Source organism: Amphiura filiformis, chromosome 1, assembly GCF_039555335.1.
Source record: "Amphiura filiformis chromosome 1, Afil_fr2py, whole genome shotgun sequence".
Taxonomy (NCBI): Eukaryota; Metazoa; Echinodermata; class Ophiuroidea; order Amphilepidida; family Amphiuridae; genus Amphiura; species Amphiura filiformis.
The window spans coordinates 36,719,241-36,742,283 of record NC_092628.1 but is presented as its reverse complement, the minus strand read 5'-3'; the positions used below and the strand labels follow the sequence as shown (position 1 = coordinate 36,742,283).

The 23,043-nt window shown below is 35.2% G+C and overlaps 1 protein-coding gene across 1 annotated transcript in view; it reads left to right on the top strand.

Moving 5' to 3' along the window:
- Nucleotides 1-23,043, top strand: part of LOC140146444 (CLIP-associating protein 1-like) — a 181,108-nt gene that overhangs the window by 95,605 nt on the left and 62,460 nt on the right. Inside the window, 8 exon segments of the mRNA XM_072168303.1 lie at nt 229-316; nt 2,265-2,294; nt 8,142-8,206; nt 10,149-10,241; nt 19,081-19,226; nt 21,771-21,906; nt 22,418-22,429; nt 22,431-22,489. Coding sequence (XP_072024404.1) covers nt 229-316; nt 2,265-2,294; nt 8,142-8,206; nt 10,149-10,241; nt 19,081-19,226; nt 21,771-21,906; nt 22,418-22,429; nt 22,431-22,489 — 629 coding nt within the window.

The window sequence follows — 23,043 nt, the reverse complement described above, 5'->3', positions numbered from 1 at the left end:
TTCAATCAATTTTTGCATGTTAGAACCGGTCCATCATCAGTTTACCTTACTTACCAATAATATTGGTATGCTATTATATTTACCAAGTTTAAAGGTGTATGTTTACTGTATCTGTCACAACTCATGTACATATAGCATGATTGTTCTCTATATATATCTATGTATATCAGCTCTGCATTATTTCTGTGTATAATCGCTATCATTGTTTATCCTTTATTTGTTGTTTAGGGTGGTGTTACACAGAAGGCAAAACGGGTCAGCAGCACAACTACACCTAGGAAAATATCTAGCAGTAGCAGACCAAGTACAGCAGCAAGTAAGTTAAATTGACACACCAGGTGCAGTATTACTCTGTCAAATCTTACAATATGCATCCCACGTGATGCAATCAGCCTATGTCATACGCACAGGCCATACCAGGGAAACACCCATGGTTACAGGTCGACAATGCACTGCTTGGCACACAAGTGGTCTAGAGTTTGAATCCCAACAGAAACAAGCAACTGTTTTGTTCATCTTCTCTTTTCTTTTATATTCCTCCTTTCTGATAGTCAAAAACCACTTTTAGCATTAGGGTTAACAAAGTAGCATATGAAAATTCAAGATGAAACTTGTCTCCTAGACCTATTGTGTTCTTAAGAAGATATCTAGTAGATGCAGGAACAAGTTTCAGTCTCCTGGATTTGTGACCCTGATCAATATCACAAAGACTTGCAAATCAAGTTATGGAGCCTAACTGTATTTTAATGGAGACAGTGGAAACTTGCCATGAATTTTGACATTTGATGAGCTACTGTGTCAGTCTTTGTGATATCAAGTCCTGGTGATGCAGTGGAACAAAGTGGCAAAACTTACACAGTTTTATGTCAGCAATTCAATTGTAAAACAAGATTCACACTTTTTGGGTTGCCAAGTTAGTTTGTTGCAAATATTGAAAATCTTGTTGATAGTTACAGCTACAAGGTTTTGAATGTAGACATACATGGACAATGGACATAATAATGGTGTGCATGAAACTGCAGCATTTTATATAGCAAGTTTTTGTTACATTTGGTGTGAGACAATACAGGTGAAGTTTGTATTTTTGATGTGATGGTTATTACTGGTTGCCCACAAATATTGTGTATGGATAATACATGATAGAAATGATTGCTACAGCATTACTTAATAATGCTAAAAGTGGTTTTTGGCTATCAGAAAGGAAAGATGGAACAAAAAAGGAGAGAAGATGAACATAGAAGTTACTTGGCACATCCCCGGAATTTTGAAACTTACACCCTAGGATGCCAAGCACGAGATCACCGACCGGTAGCCACAGGACTTTCGCTGGCCCGCCAACCAAAGCGTGCGTATATATGACTTGGGCTGATTTCGTCATGCCATCATGTGGGGGATGCATGCAAACACAGTGATTTTGTTTTGTAAGATTTTATAGAGTTAAGATTAAGATTCCCAATACCTATTACATTGCTTATACCATATAAAAATAACATAAGTTTAAGCAATCCTTTGTAAAATCTTTCATAATCAAATATTTGCTTTCATCTAACAAGTAGTTAACTATCATCATCAAAAGTTTTGTAATTATTGTTACTTAATCAGTTGAAATTATTATTGTTATTATCATTATTATTATTATTATTATTTACCATTATAATCTTTTGCCATCTTCCCATAAATATCTGAAACATCACATGCTTATTTGCTATTGCATATCTAAGTATGCCACACTTCATCAAAGCAGTCTCAAAATATCAGCAAAGATCTTATACTATGAGATAAGACACTCCGTACAATTAATGTGCAAACGGCCTATACCGATGTGAGGACAGAAAATGTGACTCTCGTGCTAGTCTCCCACACAACCAGCTAATTATGTGGTCCTGACACTCGTCGTTCATAACCACATAACCACCAGGACCACATAATTAACCGGTTGTGCAGGAGACCAGCACGAGAGTCACATTTTCTGTCCTCTGGAGTGTCGCGTGCTTGATATCAGGCAGCCCAAACGGCTATGTACACATTGCTTTCCTGAAATGGCTCATATCCAGTGCCTGAATTTTTGAGACTTCAACAAGTCGTTTTGTAAATTGTATGCAGACTTTGTTTCATTTTCTTCATCTTTTAAGTTGAATCATTGAGCTATCAGTCATTAATGTGCTTAACAAACATATATTATGCTCTGTTGTTATAACCACTATTATCAGTTTATAGTTGTGCATAGTGCAACTGTTTCTAATGTGCATTATTTTATCTTACAGTGTCAAGGGCTAATGGGGGCAGATCTACTAGTAAGTACCACTATGGATGCAACTGCCAGACAATTCTCTCATCTTATCTGCAAAGTTCAGGCAATTTCCCTCATTGGTACCTCTTGTCTTATTAGGACTAATTAACTTACTCAATAGTAAAGAGTTAATTGCTGCAATTTTAGAGCCTAATTGCTTACAGTTCAAAGTACTCTTGAGTGATATAATATTGGAAAAATGGTTTGCTACACCACTGAATTTGTGAACTACATAATTATACAAAATGTGATCTATTTTGTACGGCTGCAGGTTTTCAATCACATGAAAAGATTGTGCTTATATAATGCTTTAAAAGTACACCCACATTCCTGTAAGATGTAAACACTGATTTTGATGCTCAAGATTTACATAAAACACAATGTTTGTGTCAATGTTGAAATTAGTAAGCAAGGTCATTCCCACATTTATTGAATTATTTTGTTATTTCATAATAATTCACAACAAACTTGAAATGAGCTTACATAAAATAAATATCACTCAATAATTTGAAGTGCAATTTCAATTACTGAAAAATCCAGATATCGTAGTCTCTTAGGTTTGATAAGGGCATTAGAAATGAGCTGCTTGAACTTTGTGAGGTAAGTGAGAATGGAATTCCATAGTGAGACACACTTGTTCATATGGCATACTGAGTTAGACAGAGAGTAATAACCAAATCTACTATGTTAAGATACTGCTCACTGCGCATCAAAATATACAGATATCTTATTCATTTCTGTTCCTTATAAAGAAGAACCAAGGTACACAAGGCTTCAGCTAACTGTTAAAGATCTAATCGTGAAGAATTCTTTGATGAGACTCCAACATGTCACCACTGTCCTGTCAAACCTTGTATTTAATTTTTGACTCTTCATGAAAAACATCTTTTCTTTTTTTGATGATTTTTGTTTATATTTGTTAACAAAATGATAATCAGAAACACTACTATTGAAATGTTGCACTTCAGTAGGCCATGTTATTCTAGAATTCTGGTCCAAAAGCATGGGAAATAAAAGTTTAAAAAAATCTTATTTTTAAATCTCTAATACTAAATATCTGTTGAACTGAGAGTGCAGTATACTTCTTACATTTCTACTGTAAATTTGTTAAATTAAGAGAATTAAAGCATGGCCTTAAATGCCAAACCAGATGGTAGATAATGCGCACATACACACACCTGACAAGTAGACTATGGAATGCTTTGCCATTAACAATTTGTATACATAAATCCATGTATGCCATGTGAACAAGGAGGTATTACATTGGTGACGAGAATTAAGTGGATGCCGAATTCTTTTAACATAATAGCTTGTCTTCATATAAAGTATCCTAGATGTAGCTTTGTCTTACAATCCTTGACATTTGTGTTCATTTTATGGTTGATATTCATCATTTTTCATTGTAGCTTCACAAGATACAGAATAAAATAGCATCACTGTATAGTGTTTATCAATATTGTCATGATAATTCTCATACAAGACATATGCATCATATAAATAGAAGACTTAAAAATAGGTTATTGCAACCCCGGAAACAAATGTTTCTCCATCTGGTGTAGAATGGATAATGTTGAATTTTAGCATTAAAAGAACACAATTACAAACAAGATATGAAAGAGTTGTGGGATTTCGAGGTTATCCTTCTACATGGCTTTTTCAGCTTGATATCATTTGTTTGCATGAGCATCACATTTTCTCAGTTCTCAACGCATCTAATTAATTATCATTTCATAACAAGGGTATAATGTGAAATAATCAAAGGAAATGAGTTAGTATGGATCACATATCAAGTCCTGTAAGTTGGTGGTTTTTCAGTGGGTTTCATTTACATGATATCATCAATTGTTACTTCCCTTCTAAAGTTTGTTCGGCTTATAAATGGCAAAAAACATGAGACTCATAACATTTTGTATTGATACAGAACGGCGTGCACACAGGTGGGCGCAGCACTTACACTAGTTGCAAAATGTGTTGGTGTGTGCTTATGTGAATTTATGCAAGTCGGAACTTTATTGATGTGCGCAGTAAAAAAACCAAATAATTTTCGCCAATTATAAGCCGAACAAACTTGATCAAGTTTTCATTCACATGGGTCATTTCATACTACATCATTATTTCAGAAAGATTTACAAATCCTTGCATAAGGGTATGATTAGTTGCGATTGCAGTGGCAGGGCAACTAAATGTGAAAGTGACATCAAGTATATGTTTGGTCACAAAATTGACATTTTTTGTCAGGGAGAGGTAGCACATCCTCAAGTTCATGATAGGAATTGCATGATGGAATGCAGGTTTGTATAAAACAGGGCCCCTGGATTTGCATTTACACATTGAGTAGGTTACCGAGGTTTATTAATACATAGATAGGAACATACACTGGTGCTTTTCAGATCTAATCATGTAAAAAGTAGATATTTGTTCCATACAACTCATTTCAATTGATTTGATCACCTGTGATTATCAACACTATTACCTGTAAGGCATCAGAAACAAATTTGTTCAATCTTTGGATTGACCGTCGATGTCACTTCCATGCTTGTTATTAATGAACTATCAACTAATTAATCAGAATTAATGCTAAATTTACATTGGTTAATATCACTACAGGCAAAAATTACTATGTTATCACAATTAACAATAGTAAATTAATTGATTTCATAAATAATAAGGACCGACCAAGCATTGATGGTCGATCGAAAGATGGAACTAATTTGTTTCTGGTGCCTGAGAGAACCTGCTTTGTATTTGTTTGTGACAAGATGTAGTGGGATGTCCTTGAGTAAGGAATAATCAGACAGTTGATGTACTGAACTGCTGTTCAAGATCTAGTGGTTTTAAATGAAAATGTTACTATTTGCAAAATGATTCCATGAGCAGTATATCAGATCCAGCTACATATTGTGCTTAGTAAAATACAGTTGATTCTTACACTTGTAGTAGTGTATATGTGATTTGAAAAAAGCAAACGAGTTGAATGCCAATCAAATACAAAATGATTTTTCTTTATTTTTTTTTTTTTTGGTTTTTTTGATCTGCATCATTCTTTTGGCCATATCTGCAACCAGAACCAAGTTTCTTGGGATCCGACTCATTTTGCTAGATCACAATGCATTGCCATTTCACATCATCCATCCATTTCATGCTTGTCCACATTTTTTTATATTTACTTGTTTTATTTGTCATGTTATTTTCTTTGCATTGCATAGTTATGTTTTCCCTGATGTATATGATTCAGATAATGTACATGATTGAATATGCCTTTTGAGATAGAATTCAATAATAATGATACCTTTGAGTATGTTGTGAAAAAAGTTAGTGAAATGTCCTTAAATGCAATTTCAAACAACTAAAATTAAGAAGACATACACAGCACATTTTCATTCCATCAGTTTGTATTCATAGTGATGGTCAATTTATTAAACATTCTTATTTGTACTTGCATCTAAGTGTACCTATGAAGTTCATGTGCAATATTGCAGCAGTAGTTTCAAAAGTTTAACTGCTTATTTTGCATTGAAGACAAATAAGCCTAGGATTTGAAAATACCATTATGCTCTGATTGACCACCTATACATTACCATTGATATTACATGAGCAGTAGTTTCAAAAGGTTCACTGCTCATGTAATATTAATGGTCATGTATAGGTGGTCAATCAGAGCATAATGGTATCTTCAGATTTTAGGTTTATTGGTTTTTTAATGCAAAATTAATTAATGATACTGACGAGATAGGGAACAGCAAAAAACAAACAAACAAAACAAAACAACAAAAAAACAAGAAGAAAACTGGATATCTCTGTTCCTTTTGTGAGACTGTAACTGCAGATGTTTAGTTTTCAATAGATGGAGTCATTTTGACATGTGGTTACTCTCAGTGAATGGCAGTCAATTTGGCATTGGAATATTCTACATGAAATCCATACATCCCATATGGGAGATGTGACCTTAATATCCCACACAGGGGGTGTAGGTTTCAAATGAAGTCACCTATTCAGGTAACCCCATTTGAAATTCATAATCCCTTTGTGGAAGATTAAGGTCATGTCTTCCATAGGGGGTGTATGGATTTCAACTGGAGTAGCCTGGTTTTTATTTTCCATCAAAACATATGTACATATAAAAGAGATTAAAGGATAGCAGTCCTGCCAGGAAATGTTTGGTTGTGCTGTTTTCTAAGGTTGTTGCTACAGATGCAGGTGAACTATATTCAATGACATTGTGCACAAACAAATGATTTGAAGTAGGAATATAGGCAAGACATGCAACTGTAAACAAGTGAGAGACGGGGCTGTCTGATAACAGCCAGCACTGCTTGAATAATGGAACACCAAAGGCATAAATATTACATAGACCTCCTAACAGCCTTAGGTTCACATGAACCGGTTTAGTTGGTATGGTTTACACTAGCTAGCTAGCAACAGGAATGGTTGCATGGTGTAAGAATAAGATAATGGCATTGTTGACTCGACGATGTCAGAGATGTCTGAACAGTGTATCATGACATAATTCATGTTATGTTTCAGACACAGTGCTTGTCTAAAGCTATGTTTTGAATGGTTGTTTTGATCTGCAAATCACTTGAATAACTTGCATCTTGCCAATTTGAGATCTAACTATTATGTGTGAACTGAAATCTTTTTTTCATAAGGGGGTACAGAAAAGAATTAGAACTTTAAAATTCATTGTTGGTCATGTTGTTTTTAAGTTCATTTTCATTGATTTGGTATTTTATTGGGTTGAATGCTATCTATGTACGCATATTGTTTAATTTTGGATCGTTTTGAGCACAGGAAATGTTCATTCCACAATCAGTAGGGATATCAGAGGTAGTAAATAGAGCAATGATAGTGTAGTAAAACACTGATCAGTCGGATTACTCTCATATTTGAGTAAGTCACTCATCAGTGATTTATAGTGTAGAATAGATCTAATTGTGATTATGGTGATGGTTCTTGGAATTCAGAAGCAGTTTTACAAGAGTACTAAGATGGATCTTACAACTACCTGTGATGCAAAATAAGACTTACTGAATTGAAAGCTGTAAAATCAGTGCATGCTTCACACTCACTAGGATGCATTGTTCTTAAGTTTCTCTTGTGAAACTGACTTCTGTGTTCATTGTTTTCTATATCTGATATCAAATCATTTTGGAGAAGGTTTAAAAGGTACTGCAATTATTAACAGCCTTTATTAGATTCACTACCCAGCAAACTCAAAACGTTTTTTAAATAAAAGCTTTTTAAACCTTTTATTTTTATTTTTAAACATTTTATACCCATTGTATAACCCAGCACTTAAAAGTGCTGGGTTATACAATGGGTATAAAATGTTTTAATAACATTGAAATCTTGATGCAAAACATGTTAACATAATGTTATCAAGTGGTGACAAAATATTGCATAAATATTTGCAAAAAAGTATTTTGCAATAACATTTTGACAACATTTTAAGTGTTTCTTCGTTTAAAATGTTTTCTGCTCAATATTTAATATATGTTGTTAAAATATTTCAACCCAAACCAAAACATGTTTATAACATGTTTTAATGTTTTAAAAACATTTTTGTGTTTGGTGGGTAACTAAATTGATAGATGAGTGATTATCAGATGCAGCTTCTAATTCCTGTTTGGGATTTATGACTCTATCAGCAAGATGCTGAAAATTATGAAATGATTTGATACACGGTATAATATGTAAGTTTTATTTTGGGCATGCATGGAACACAGTGTGAGACAAGAGCTACTGATACAAAGACTTATGGCATCGGCATGATCACCTAGCTGTTGAATGGAGTGCAGTCATATTATTACTGATAATTAATGGTTTCATTTGTATGCTTACTTCCTTGTAGGTCAAGCTGGTGCCGTACATGAAGATCTATTTGCAGCTGCATTTGAGGATGTTCCTAGTGTCAGTGTAAGTGAAAAAAAACACCCTCCTTGCCAATAATTTCAAAGATATAAGAAATCTTCAAGTCTCTTATATGTTAGGCGATGAAAAAAAACACCTGTTCTTCGGGCGGATGGACTTGCCAAGTAGGGTCGTCGGTTGGTCGAGGTGTATTTTTGTTCTGGAAGAGGCAAATGACCTTCAAAAGTCACCCCAAATGCTTAAACAAAAATTCAAATATCAGTCAAAATCAATACGCTTAAGCCAAAAACTGTTGCTTTCAATTTCATATAGCTAAAATTAAAAGAATCTTCAACACTCAAAATCTGGGTCGGGCCTGTAGAACAGATTTTGTTTTCATCACCTTATGCAACAATGGGTATGACCAATCAAATTAAAGACTTCCACTGCACACACCAGTTGTTCAGGATTACATTATTCTACAACAAGGTCTTTATTTTATTCAGAGAATGATTAAGATATGAAACAGTGCCATATTGGCATCACATATAACATAGGATGCATTAGTGATAACATATTATTACACCTCATAAATATTTATGAGCAAATTATGCAACTTTATTGGTTAATCGCACACAATACCACCCATTTCACCATGCGATAGCTTTCCCCATTGACTAAAGAGATACAGACAAACTCCAAACAGTCAAAGTCTCAGTATCACCCGATAATGAGGGCGGATCGTTCCACAAGGTATGACAGACAAAACTGCTATGCACATTTATATATTTTTACGGTCTTAAACGTGAAGACAAGCAACGCTCTATCGCGTATACACGAAGGCACACAATACTGATTGTTAGACACACGATCAAATGATCAACCCTCATATGAATATGCCAGAATTCACAGTATACATTGCATGGGGGGCATGGGGACTTGGACTGTTGGAAAATATTCTGTATTAGTCGATGGTTTTCCCTCTCAACATGACAACCTCACCCCCATAGCCAAAGTTTGGTGTAATAAAACAAATACTAAATGGTTTATATCTGTAGGGCAACTATTTTCGCCTCAGTAATAGCTATGGGCCATTTTGTTGTTTTTCAGATAAATCTTGGCTCTGCCACTGGTGATTTGGTATGATTTTTTAAACCCTTATCAAAACTACTTCATTTCTTGTGCTACTTAAAGGGTATTGAACTTTTTAAAAACAGGAGCAAGTACTGTGTGAAGTGACTTGCTGTCTCTGGCTTAAAACCAGGCCACAAAGCTGCATATTAATTTCCTGTTTTGCAGAAATAAATGCTCCGAAATAGAAGTCATGATGGGGTTTCCATAGTTACAAACTATGTACAGTACAGAACATGTTAAAAATAGTATTATTAACGGTTCTTATTTTCTTTCCTCAAATGGGTATTGTTTTATTTGTTTAATTTTAGTGAGTGGGCAGGCAGATGTGCAAATAACAACACAAGTCATGGAAATTAAGTGTTTTTTTTATATAAGTTATGTTGACCTAAATCCTGCAAAATGAAACAACTCACATAATTTCCAAAAACACAAAATCATCATTTCTACAGTAGCTAAAGATCAAATATAATAGATGCTGTAGCTGTGGTGAACCCTTTTGTTTCACATCATACTTGAACTTTCCGCCTCCTCCTTCCTTATTTCTAGCCTGTTATCTTAATTGTGATGTTTTTCTTGTATTTACTTTTTCAGGCAACTTCACAGAAAAAATGTTAACAAAAGTAAATTTAAAATATATCATGATTATATTAATAATAACAACCAAAGTAATGTTTAAATCACTAAAACGTTGAACTTTTCATGTATGCAATCTTCACAGTGACTTCACAATATCACCAAAGACTTCACATGAATAGTAGCACATGTGTTATGCTGTAAGCACTAGACAGATAAACCAACAGATAACACAACAGTGACAGAAAAAGAGGACACACACTACTAGCACTACTAACGTTATGTTATGTTGTTCTTACAGATATATGGTTCTAAGGCTTTAGAAGATGACTTTCATAAAATTCATAATATTCTGAATGACGATAAACAGGATTGGGAAGTTAGATGTAATAATGTAAGTATTTCAGTAATATAATAACTCCTAGAAAAATAACCCCATGAATAAACATGATGTTTGCAATCCAATCATATTTTGTTATTTGTAAACAAGCAGACACAAATGCAGGTTATAAAAATTGTATCGTGACCGTGCCTTGTGATGCAGTACGTTAATTCGAGTTAATTTGATGGCTGCATCATGTGACATGTTATGCGCTCGAACAATTGATATGGGCACTGACCACCGTATTTGTCTTTTTGAACCTAAATTTTGGATGCTGTACAGTTTTGGATAATAAAATAATAAATAAATTTTGGATTTATAAAGATGTTGATTACATGCTGGTGTCATTGTTTGCTGACCAGCAGTATGTTCATTCAATCTGCTATTTAATATTCTTTACAGGAAACCACAAAATAATTGTGAATGACAAAATAAAAGTGACAATTATGAATGAGGTTAATTACTTTGTGTCAGTTATTTTTCGGATATTTTGAAAAATCTTAACATTTTGCTTAAACCTCGGAATATCCTTTCAGTCTGCACCCAACAGGATATTCCTCTATTCCAAAGCAAAATGTTCAGCTGTGTAGTCATTAACCTCTGAATAATGAATTTGAGGGGTACCAACATTTTTTTAAATTGTCTATAGCTTTAGTGTTGCTCATCATTGAGAAGCTCAAATTTTCCCTAAAACCTACAAATTACAAATCCACATGGTTGCACACTTACAAGTGGATGACTTAATAATTGAAGACCGAATTAAAAAAGACTAGTTTGCGTCTGACGTCAGGGCAGCGGCGCAGTGTGATTGGTAGTTGAGCTGCATGAGTACGGCATTTTGGTCTGTTGACAGGACGTCGGACACAAACTAGTCTTTTAATTCAGTCTTCAATTATACTGAATAGAGCCAGCAGTGCAATATACAGTGTACATAGACTTGCTAATCAATGACAACACTCAAATTATACCAAAATGTTTGGATGGTTTTGTGAACCTACATAGGTTTGATATTTACATAGCTTCTGGACTATTTTGCTCCGCAATGAATAATGTTGTGAAGGAAACAGACTCAAGATATTCAACCCATCACATAGGACATCTCAAATACATCTGAACAGTGCAGGCTCTTCTGATCTTATATGGGGTCTCTGGTTTTGCTTTTTTTTCCCTATTTTCCAATGCAATGATTGAAATAATTCATTGAAATTCTTCTTCATCATTGACTTCACTAAAATAAAAGCGAGCAAATAAAATTCATCAACAATCTTTCATCACAACAAGATACTCTGAATATAGTTTAATGCTGGTGGCTGTGTGTATATAATGATTCAGAACTCTGCAGGTTAAAAATGGATTTCCGGGTGGCTCCCTACTTTGATTACGTAGTACCAGCTGTTTGATGCCTATAATAGCATTGAAATTCTGCCTGCCAAGGGTGTAAAGTTTGTACCAACAAAGAATTTAAAAAAAACTTACCTTAAAGATTTTTAAAGTATCACTACATGTAGAAAGGACGAAGGTGTCATTGAGGATATGGTCGCATGTCATAAGTTGGGTATGCAAAAAGGGTGGAGGGATTACACTTTTCTGAAAATTGTGTTACAAATTTGATTGGCTTTCCGTAACCCCATATCCTACAGCAGTGGTTGATACCTCATTTTAAGCCTAATTTTATACTCTTTCAATCTACTGAAGCATATAATTATACATTATTCAGTAAAAAAATCACATCAGTTGAAATGAAAAATGTCAGGGGTGGAGGAGCAGGCGGATGTGGAGCAGGCAGATGCGGGAGTGTGCAATAGGGCCTATGTGAAAATTCACATGTCAGCATGTCAAAACTACTGGTTACTTTTTTCAAATCTAGTGAGGGTATGATGTATTGACAGCTTTGAATGTTGAATTTGTACAACTAAAACAATTACTGACTACTTAAGGTGGTACTACACCCCCTGATAAATTTTGTGACTAATTTTGCATTTTCTCAAAAAGTAACTTCAAAATTACTACATTTTGTGTACACACTGGTAATAAAAGTTATGTATATTATTGGGGCAAGGAATCCAATATACTTTCAGTGATTCAAGACAAGGGGTTCATTATATAAGTTTAAAAATGAGGTACATTCTAGCGGTACCTCTTTTATCATAAATAAAGTATACCGCTTATCTTGAGTCACTGAAATTCTAGTGTAGTACCGTAACTTGATTCCTAATACCCCTATAATTTACATAACTTTTGTTACCAATGTGTTATTATTTTTGAGAGAAATGCAAAAATAGTCACAAATTTATCAAGGGGTGTAGTACCACCTTAAATGGTTATATGTTCCATTTTTCATTTTAATGAAATCCTAGTTGAATTTCAGTATTTTTTAGCAACATGCTAATGTACATTTCTCTTCTTGATATTCATTTCCTTAATAATAGAATAACCGTCTTGCTAATTACTCGTAAAAAGGTCATTGACCTTCACAATGTAATTAACATACGTACAATTATTTCAAATAGTTCATTTGAAGCATTAATGTATTGAGACCATATCCTCCAAATCTGATGACATTCTTGCATAAAATAAAAAATTTACATTCATTTTTGTAATTGAGGTCCGATTTGAGAAAAACTCATTTGAAAATTGAGATTTACATAGACACCTGTGTATTAATTAATTAGTAATTAAGCATTATCTCAAAAATAAGCATGTGATCAGGTTAAAAATGGTGTTAATTATTAGAGGTTTTCAATATATACAACATATCAAAAAATACATTTTTTGTCATTTTTGACCATGTAATGGAAATTGTACCCAACTCATGACATGCGACCATATATGTTTGTACTATATTGTCAAATTCCTTGAGAATATCATTGTATTAAAAGACTTGACTAGTAATGGATGTAGAAGTGCAATACAGCTGCACTAATTCCCCTTGGTGCTAATTGAGTCACAAGACAACGCCTGAAACACTGGGTGTGGACATCACCTTCTTCAGAAAAGCGTGTGCCTGATTTTGTAAAAATCTTTTGTCAAAACCGACTCAAAACTTTGTTGCTTGATGATAGGTTACAGCAAAATACTGTATCTTTGCATAGAACTCTTTCCAAGACTCCAAATGTTATAAATGTGTCCTTGTCATCTGCTGGGAAGTTTACAGATGAGGTGACCTCAATGTTTATCAACAAAGGGACTGGTATATCAATATGCTTGAGCGAACGGCATACAACCACTGCACTTGTTCAATAGCCGAAATTGTGATGTGGCGGGAGTTGTACTCACAGGTCCTGAACAAAATATGATGCAAACTCAACCCATAGGCAACAGGGTACTCGTTGCAGCTGTGTTAAGGCTTGGAACCATGTAGATTGGAAAAATAAAGGAAAATCCAAAAATTGACATATAAAACATGCGCAGCTGCTAATGCACCCTGCTATTACCATCTGCTTAAAATTATCATAATATATCTTCAGGGTCAATATCAATTTTTTGTATCTTGCCCATAGTTTTATGATGTGTACATGTCATAAATGATGATGCTTATGAGTGAAATGGTCCCATCTTGATGTCTTGGCTAAATCCAGCCATTTACCTTTTGCTCTACCTAATCCAGCATTTTTTTGACTGTTTGTATAAAATTGCTGTTACAAAATGTTTATAGTCACAAGAATATTAAATTTGTTGATTTTTTCCAACCGAATTAGGACATAAAATGAAAGGGAACACAAAGTGATTCAAGGTTAATAACTGAATATGATTTTGTTGACGTATGCATGTGCCAATATGATTTTGTTGATGCATGCATGTGCCAATATGATTTTGTTGATGCATGCATGTGCCAATATGATTTTGTTGACGCATGCATGTGCCTATTCATTGTTTCACCAAAACAATGCACAACACCAAAGGGGAAGTTCATTGTGATGGGGGGGGGGTGATGTCAGCCATTAACCTCATTCATAAACATCATAAAAAACTACCACTGGTATAAAGGTTTTTTGTAGAAAAGGTTTTGATAATATTACCAGAATCAATAGTAACATAAAATCCATCATTGGTAGCCCAGAATTGCTCTGACTAAATTGACCAAGCCAGCATTAGATGTGTACGTGTTACACAGTAGGGTCAATACGCCTATTCTCGGTCACACGCCTATTCTCGGTCAGTTTTACCGCTGACGATCGTTGCTTTAATTTTAGCCGTGTCTTCCGAACTTTGCGACTATAAACCATTTAGCCTTTCCGGTGCTGCAGGTTTTGATGACTTTTCAAGGTCACGGCAGCACAGCTCACCTCAAATAATAGCTTTTTAGATTGTATGGTGACCTGAAATATCGGCATTAAAAAAATATAATAACGTCATTTAAGAGGTTTAAAATGGTGATATTGTAATATAATCAGTGATGCGAAATTGTACATGCATTTTACCATGTTTTAAAGCTTTAATTTTAACAAGTTGATCCATCTGCATCGTAAATAACACCATAGCAAATGATTGGTGTTGTATTTATGTAAATTCCCATAGAAACAGGAGTGTCCGATAATAGGCATACAAATTCCGTTGGCATTCCTATTCTCGGTCAGTGTTCAACCGTTTGAGCTAGGCCTATGTTGACATCGTTGTTGCCATGCGTCCTAGAAATGATCATGCATGCGCACATGAGAGTGTTGCATTTTTCTGTAAAAGGCTTGATTATAGCCATTTGTCGAATACAAATAAGCGATGAGAAATTATTTGTGACCGTCGGTGCGCCCGACACCCCCCCTACTCCTTCCTTACCCCCTCCTATCCTGTCGTATTCTCGGTCGGAAAAATTTGGTAAACAATGTCATTATTTTGTCTGCAAAAATGGCTCCTGCCGTGGACCGAGAAAGGCGCTATAACTCACAATTGCGCAGATAGCATACACTCTCCTTGGACCTACACGTGCTAGTAGCGCAATTTTGTTAATTACATTATACACATATTATTAGCACAAATAGCACCGCTATTTTCATGGGTATGCTATTTGTGCCTCGACAGTGTTATTTTTTGAGGACTTAGAATATAAAACCATTAGGGACATTAAAATGGCTTTAAATGTTATTAGCGCAATTAGGCCTATGCTATTTTTGAGTTCTCCTATTAGGCCTACACTTTAAGGGATGTTATTAGCACTGTTGTGTTATTATTAAAATGGTTTAGGCCTTATAGCGTGCTATTAGTTCTATGGTTTAGGCCTTATAGCGTGCTATTAGTGCTATTGTGCTCTGGAAATGGTTTGAGGGTCGTGGGGGCCTATAATGCGTTATTATCGCAATTATGTTATTTTTGAATTCTAGTACACTTGGAGGGATGCTGATAGCGCCATTGTACTATTCTTAAAATGGTTTAGGCCTTATAGTGTGTTATTAGCGATATTGTGCTACTCTTAAAATGGTTTAGGCAGCGTGCTATTAGCGCTATTGTGCTATTCTGTAAATGGTTTAGGCTATATAGCGCGTTATTAGCGCAATTATGCTATGAATTCTCCTAGAGGGATTATATTAGCGCTATTGTGATATTCTTATAATGGTTTAGTCCAGGAGCAAGATCACACAGGGCCCTAAATAAGGAGTTCATTCACACCTACGGCTAGGTAGGTAGTGGTTTCAAATTGTGGTATCACATTTTTTACAGGTCATTTTATATATGGACGTATAATCACATAAAATCACGAAAATAGGATAAAAGTAAGGGTGTAGGTGAGATATAAATTCCCATAACTCAACTTTTACTCATAATAATGAATTTATTTTGGTATGAATATGTAGCTAATTGATTGTTCTAACTTCCTAGTATTATTTGAAAGCAAACATAGGATTCATTAGATCATGATTGGAAGTAGCCAGTCCATACGCTAATAGAAAATCAGATTTTTCACAACAATGTGTAGGGTGGGTGTTTTTTTGACACAGGCTTCAAATTTTACTATTGTGCCAATTTCTATTTTCAATATTAAGTTTCCATTTTTTTATTTTGTTTTTAATATCAAGAATATCTAGGCAAACATTGATGTTCTGGTTCAAAGATTTATATGATGTGCATGTTTGTTTGCATGTTGGTTTGTTTTGTGTGGGTTGGGGGGGGGGGTGGGTATGTGGGGGTAGGTGTGGGGTGTGTATAGGGTTCGGGGTTGGGGTGTTTCACGTGTCTTGATATGTCACTCGGCTGAACTATATAAGTTCTATTAACAAAATGTGTTTGTTAAGTTACCATTCATGTAATATTTTGAATATTTATAGGTGCGGGTGAGATCAACCACTGCTTGTCAGGAAAATAGTCTGAAAATGTAAAAAATAGTTACTTTTCTACATGTAGCAGCGTGTGTAACAATATTAAGGGGTAGGGGAAATATAAACCATCATAACTCATCTTCAACTCATGATAATGAATTCATTTTGGAATTAAAATGTAGCTAATTGATTGTTCAAACGTTTTAGTATTATTTTAAAGCAAAGCAAACATTAATTATCAGGTAGATAGACTTAAAATGTAAGAAAAGGTTAATTTTCCATGTATAACCATGTCAAATATGGTATTATTAAGGGTTAGGGAAATAAAAACCACCATAACTCAACCTTTACTCATAATAATGAATTCATTTTGGTATCAACATGTAGCTAATTTATTGTTCTAACTTTCCAGTATTATTTTTAACTGAAAAACCATCAGATAGACATAAAATGTGAGAAAATGTTAATTTTCCAATGTCTAACAGCGTAAAATATGACAATATTAAGGGGTAGGGGACGTACAAACCAATATAACTCGGCGTTTATTCATTATAATTTATTCATTTTGGCATCAATATATAGCTATTTGGTTGTTGTAATCTTTTGAAGCAAAATAACCATTAGTTCTTTGTTGGATAGACATAAAATGTTAAACAATATAAATTTTTCATGTGTAGCAGCGTAAAATATGACAATATTAAGGTGTAGGGACATTCAAATCACCAAAACTCAAGTTTTATTGATGAAAATTAATTCATTTTGGTAACAATAAGTAGCTAATGGATAGTTCTAACTTTCTAGTAATATTTTAAAAGCAATTAAACCATTAGTTGTCAGGTAGATAGACATAAAATATGAGAAAATTTTTATTATTCCATGTCTAACAGCGTAAAATATGACAATATTAAGGGGTGTAGGGAACCTACAAATCTCCAAAACTCAAGTTTTAATGATTAAAATGAATTCATTTTGGTATCAGTATGTAGCTAATTGATAGTTCTAACTTTCTGGTATTATTTTAAAAGCAATTAAACCATTAGTTGTCAGGTAATAGATAGACATAAACTGTACGAAAATGTTAATATTCATTAACATCGTAAAATGTGACAATATTAAGGGGTAGGGACATACAAATCACCCCTGATCGGGAGTCGCTTGTCTTGAATTAATTATTTCTGGCTTGCCAGCCCCCCTTACCCTCCCACAAGGCTCATAATTATGCACAGCCTCTAAGCAATGTCAACTCTCACGCATCACGCCAAGGTAAAATCATACGGATCGTCCAAAGAATAAAGTGAAAACAAAATCTGAATATTAACATGTGGCATTGGACGGCGCGGTATCCGGTATTGCAATAGCAATTTTGTTTTAAAAAGTGGGGGAGAAAAGAGGGGGAGAAAAGATACATTTGGTTAAAAAAAATGTTTCTAGGTTATTATAGGCCCACAACCACCTACTTAAACAATTTTTTAGTCGGCCGAGAAGTTGACAGCCCTGCGCTTGCATGCAGACTTGGGTCACCATGATTGTGCCTAATAATAATTAGTAAAGCGCTGCGAATCGATCACCCGACTACCGCGATACCGCTCTTTTTTTTAGAAAGGACATTTAGGATCGTCAAATTGAATAATATATCTAGGTTAGTCCTTCAATCTTTTTAAAGCTAGGCCTACATCATATTACCTGGTTCCCCGGACTGGTTCTGTCATTGTTCTCTTTCATTAATTTAACCATCATCATTGATCATACGCGTCAAGTTAGCCTACAGGTGCGCCGACGGCGGTAGCTGCCGACAAGAAAGTCACGACGCGTCGGGCGTGCCACCGCATTCCGCTGTGCGCTCCCACAAAAATATGACCGCCTCGGACCCCGATAGGATGGTACGAAAATGTTTGCCAATAAACCGTTTTGAAAGGATCGGTCCTTGTCAATATATCTGAGAACACTGCACACGTATTTTTATTATGCGTTTAAGTTATCAAAACCGCATCATACCGATCAACCAGGCTTCCAAAGAGAATGACCGAGAATAGGTATAGAAAAACTATACGGTGACCGAGAATAGGAGTTTAGTGACCGAGAATAGGCGTTGTTGTCAACTTTGACCTTTTGACCTTGTACTTCCAATACAAGTTCAATGGAAGATGTCATGCAGGGTATGTTAACCGGATGTTGTGGGGTATACACGTTCCCATATAGCTAACTTTTATAATTATTTACACAAGAAATAGAGCGGGTTGTTTCTTAAGTGACCGAGTATAGGCCTATTTACCCTAATACGCGAATTCACAACTGTGTATTGACAAAAATCAATGAACAAAATGCACTAATAACAGGTCAGTTGCTATTGGTTGATTACCACATGTAGATCAATCCACAACCTGGTTTACCATTGTGTAGTGCCTTGACCTTATCAAGTAATATGAGACACCACTTTACCCCACACAATTACTTGTTACGCTAGTAAGAAATTGACATTGGAACAAATTGTGTCTGATAGCATAATGCGATTTCTTCCCTTCTCACATAGGTGATCAAATCTTTAACAACTATCAAAATATGTCTTGTAATACATGAATGTTTTGTTTTTCTTTTTTCCCTAGCTTAAGAGAATTCGTAGTTTAGTGGTTGCAGGAGCAACGGAACATGATTGTTTCTTGACGTCGTTGAGACAATTAGAGGATTCGTTAACACATTCAGTCAAAGATCTTAGGTCACAGGTAGTACTAGAAGCCTGCATCACATTAGCGTAAGTATATATAAAGCTGAAGTGAAACAGTGACAACTTATTTCCACATGTATGGGTTACATTGTGCTTATTTGAAAATTCACCTGTAATCTAGATTCATATTGAATACTGAAGATTTTCTAACTATTTCATCATGTAAGCTTAAGCATCAAGTAGCCTATAAGATGCATGTAGTATGTGCAAGGATTAGTTTAAAATGCTAGCAGAAAACAACCCTGCAAGAGAAGTCATTTTTAACATTTGATGTATCATTTAGATTTGCTATTATATCACCACACCAGTATTGTAGATCATCCAGAATAGTCAAATATGCAATGGCTATCACCATCTTGGATGTTTCATTACGTAGGAAACATCGCAAGATAGGTCATTGTCAATAGGCCGTAATAGGGGTTGACCTTATTGCCGGATTGTGTCAGTAACAATGCAAACTAGGTCATTGTCAATAGGCCGTAATAGGGGTTGACCTTATTGCGGATTGTGTCAGTAACAATGCAAACTAGGTCATTGTCAATAGGCCGTAATAGGGGTTGACCTTATTGCGGATTGTGTCAGTAACAATGCAAACTAGGTCATTGTCAATAGGCCGTAATAGGGGTTGACCTTATTGCGGATTGTGTCAGTAACAATGCAAACTAGGTCATTGTCCATAGGCCGTAATAGGGGCTGACCTTATTGCCGTATTGTGTCAGTAACAATGCAAACTTGGTCATTGTCAATAGGCCGTAATAGGGGTTGACCTTATTGCGGATTGTGTCAGTAACAATGCAAACTAGGTCATTGTCAATAGGCCGTAATAGGGGTTGACCTTATTGCGGATTGTGTCAGTAACAATGCAAACTAGGTCATTGTCAATAGGCCGTAATAGGGGATCCCCTTATTGCCGGATCGTGACAGCAACAATGCAAGCTAGGTCATTGTCAATAGGCCGTAATAGGGGTTGACCTTATTGCGGATTGTGTCAGTAACAATGCAAACTAGGTCATTGTCAATAGGCCGTAATAGGGGTTGACCTTATTGCGGATTGTGTCAGTAACAATGCAAACTAGGTCATTGTCAATAGGCCGTAATAGGGGTTGACCTTATTGCGGATTGTGTCAGTAACAATGCAAACTAGGTCATTGTCAATAGGCCGTAATAGGGGTTGACCTTATTGCGGATTGTGTCAGTAACAATGCAAACTAGGTCATTGTCAATAGGCCGTAATAGGGGTTGACCTTATTGCGGATTGTGTCAGTAACAATGCAAACTAGGTCATTGTCAATAGGCCGTAATAGGGGTTGACCTTATTGCGGATTGTGTCAGTAACAATGCAAACTAGGTCATTGTCAATAGGCCGTAATAGGGGTTGACCTTATTGCGGATTGTGTCAGTAACAATGCAAGATAGGTCATTGTCAATAGGCCGTAATAGGGGTTGACCTTATTGCGGATTGTGTCAGTAACAATGCAAACTAGGTCATTGTCAATAGGCCGTAATAGGGGTTGACCTTATTGCGGATTGTGTCAGTAACAATGCAAACTAGGTCATTGTCAATAGGCCGTAATAGGGGTTGACCTTATTGCGGATTGTGTCAGTAACAATGCAAACTAGGTCATTGTCAATAGGCCGTAATAGGGGTTGACCTTATTGCGGATTGTGTCAGTAACAATGCAAACTAGGTCATTGTCAATAGGCCGTAATAGGGGTTGACCTTATTGCGGATTGTGTCAGTAACAATGCAAACTAGGTCATTGTCAATAGGCCGTAATAGGGGTTGACCTTATTGCCGGATTGTGTCAGTAACAATGCAAACTTGGTCATTGTCAATAGGCCGTAATAGGGGTTGACCTTATTGCGGATTGTGTCAGTAACAATGCAAACTAGGTCATTGTCAATAGGCCGTAATAGGGTTGACCTTATTGCGGATTGTGTCAGTAACAATGCAAACTATTCCTTATTTGACTTGCTTTTAACATGACTAGCAATTTTACAACATTTTCAACAAAATTTTAGTATTTTTTATTTATATTTTTGACCCTTGTGTGACCAAAAAGGATGACCACACCCTGCTTTGACCTTTTTGCTTATAATTTAAGAACAGTATGTCACAGGGGGATAATGGTATAAGAATTTGAAAATGCTCAAAATCAATTCAAAAGTATCTCAAAATGTCCCTCCTTGTACAATGAACAATTATATTTTCATTAAAATGATTGTCAATAATTAAAGAAAGTTTACTAGATCCAAGTCACATAGGCAGTAGAGCCTAATTGATTTGATAGTTTTATCATGCGTCAATGCTTGGTTGATCCTTATTATTGATTGAAATATCAATTAATAGATTGTTTATAATTATGATAATGCAATGTATTGACTAAGAACATTTTACCTGTAATTCTGACTAATTTATTCATTAATAACAAGTATCAAAGCAGCATTGACGTTCAATCCAAATGCATTGTTTGGATAAGAAAAAAGAGGATTGGAACACATTTTGTGGAGAAATATAACATAAGTCTAAACATAAAGTATTAAAGCATCTTTTCTCTTCATTTTTTACAGGTTTTTATCACAGAAATTAGGGCGTCAATTTGACCATGCAGCAGAGGCGTTGCTTCCTAATCTCTTTTTACTCATTCAAAATAGCGCCAAAGTCATGGCTACGTCAGGGACTGTGTGCATAGAAATTATACTTAGGGTAAGTATTAATGTAGCATATTAGGGAAAGCTATAGAATTTTCTAATCTTTGGTTATAAATGCATACTTGGGTAAGTTCTTTTTCCCCTGACACTTGGATAGATAATTTCCCTGTCACATGAAAGTCCATTGTACCCTGTGGACGATTACCACATTGGATGTTGTTTATGCATACTGCTTTCATACTCATGAATGCATACGCTCTATAAATCAGTCTTGACTGTTGCGTAAAAATGTGCAAAAAGAATGAAATAAATATGCACTATGGGCACATGTTTGGTAAGTCTGTGTGTCTTGGTAGCAATATGGCTGATCAGTGCAAAGTGTCAATATGTTAGCCATGATGATTATCAAACAGCTCTCGATTACACAACATCAATATGCGCACATTCGGCCAGCAGGTACAGGTATGATACATGATATGTCAGTAAATTTGGGTGCTTATCCAATGAAAACAAAAGAAACTACTGGATGGTATGATAATACATTAATTTTGTGCATTTTTTTTCAGAACACTCACGCTTTCGAGATTGATACCTATAGTGAAGACAAATTTGAGTTCCAAATCAATACCTATTAGAAAGTAAGCATTCATTTCCATTCACCTCTTATTTTTCTCGTGTGATTTCCTTGTAAATCAATAACAAGAGAATTTCAGTAATTTGTTAATTTCAATTTAGAAAACCAGAAATCAGTGGCTACTTTGTATTTTGATTAGTAATGATATGTTGTTTAGTTAAAAAATTGTAACACTTTGGGTTGGTTCACTGAATACACATACCTATAGAATATATTCAGTTACCTCTTGTAGCGAGCAATAGTTCCCCATTGTGTTGTGCAGGATGCATAACCTCATTACCTACTTACTGTACTTGTGTACGTTCGTAATATCCATTGTGTGTATTGTATGCTGTGAAACCCTACATTAGTAGTCTAATGGATAAGGGTTTGAATCCCATGCCGGCACATTTCCTTGCTTTTGATTCAGTTAGGTTGTGCGCAGGCTGAGATTTTATTTATATGTTGTCTAGCTTAATTGTAACAATTATGGTTAGTTGACTGTTTCTTAGTAATAGTAACCTATAGATGAGGTGTGACATCATAGTTAGCAGTAGTTAGCAGTGGCAGGCAGTATGT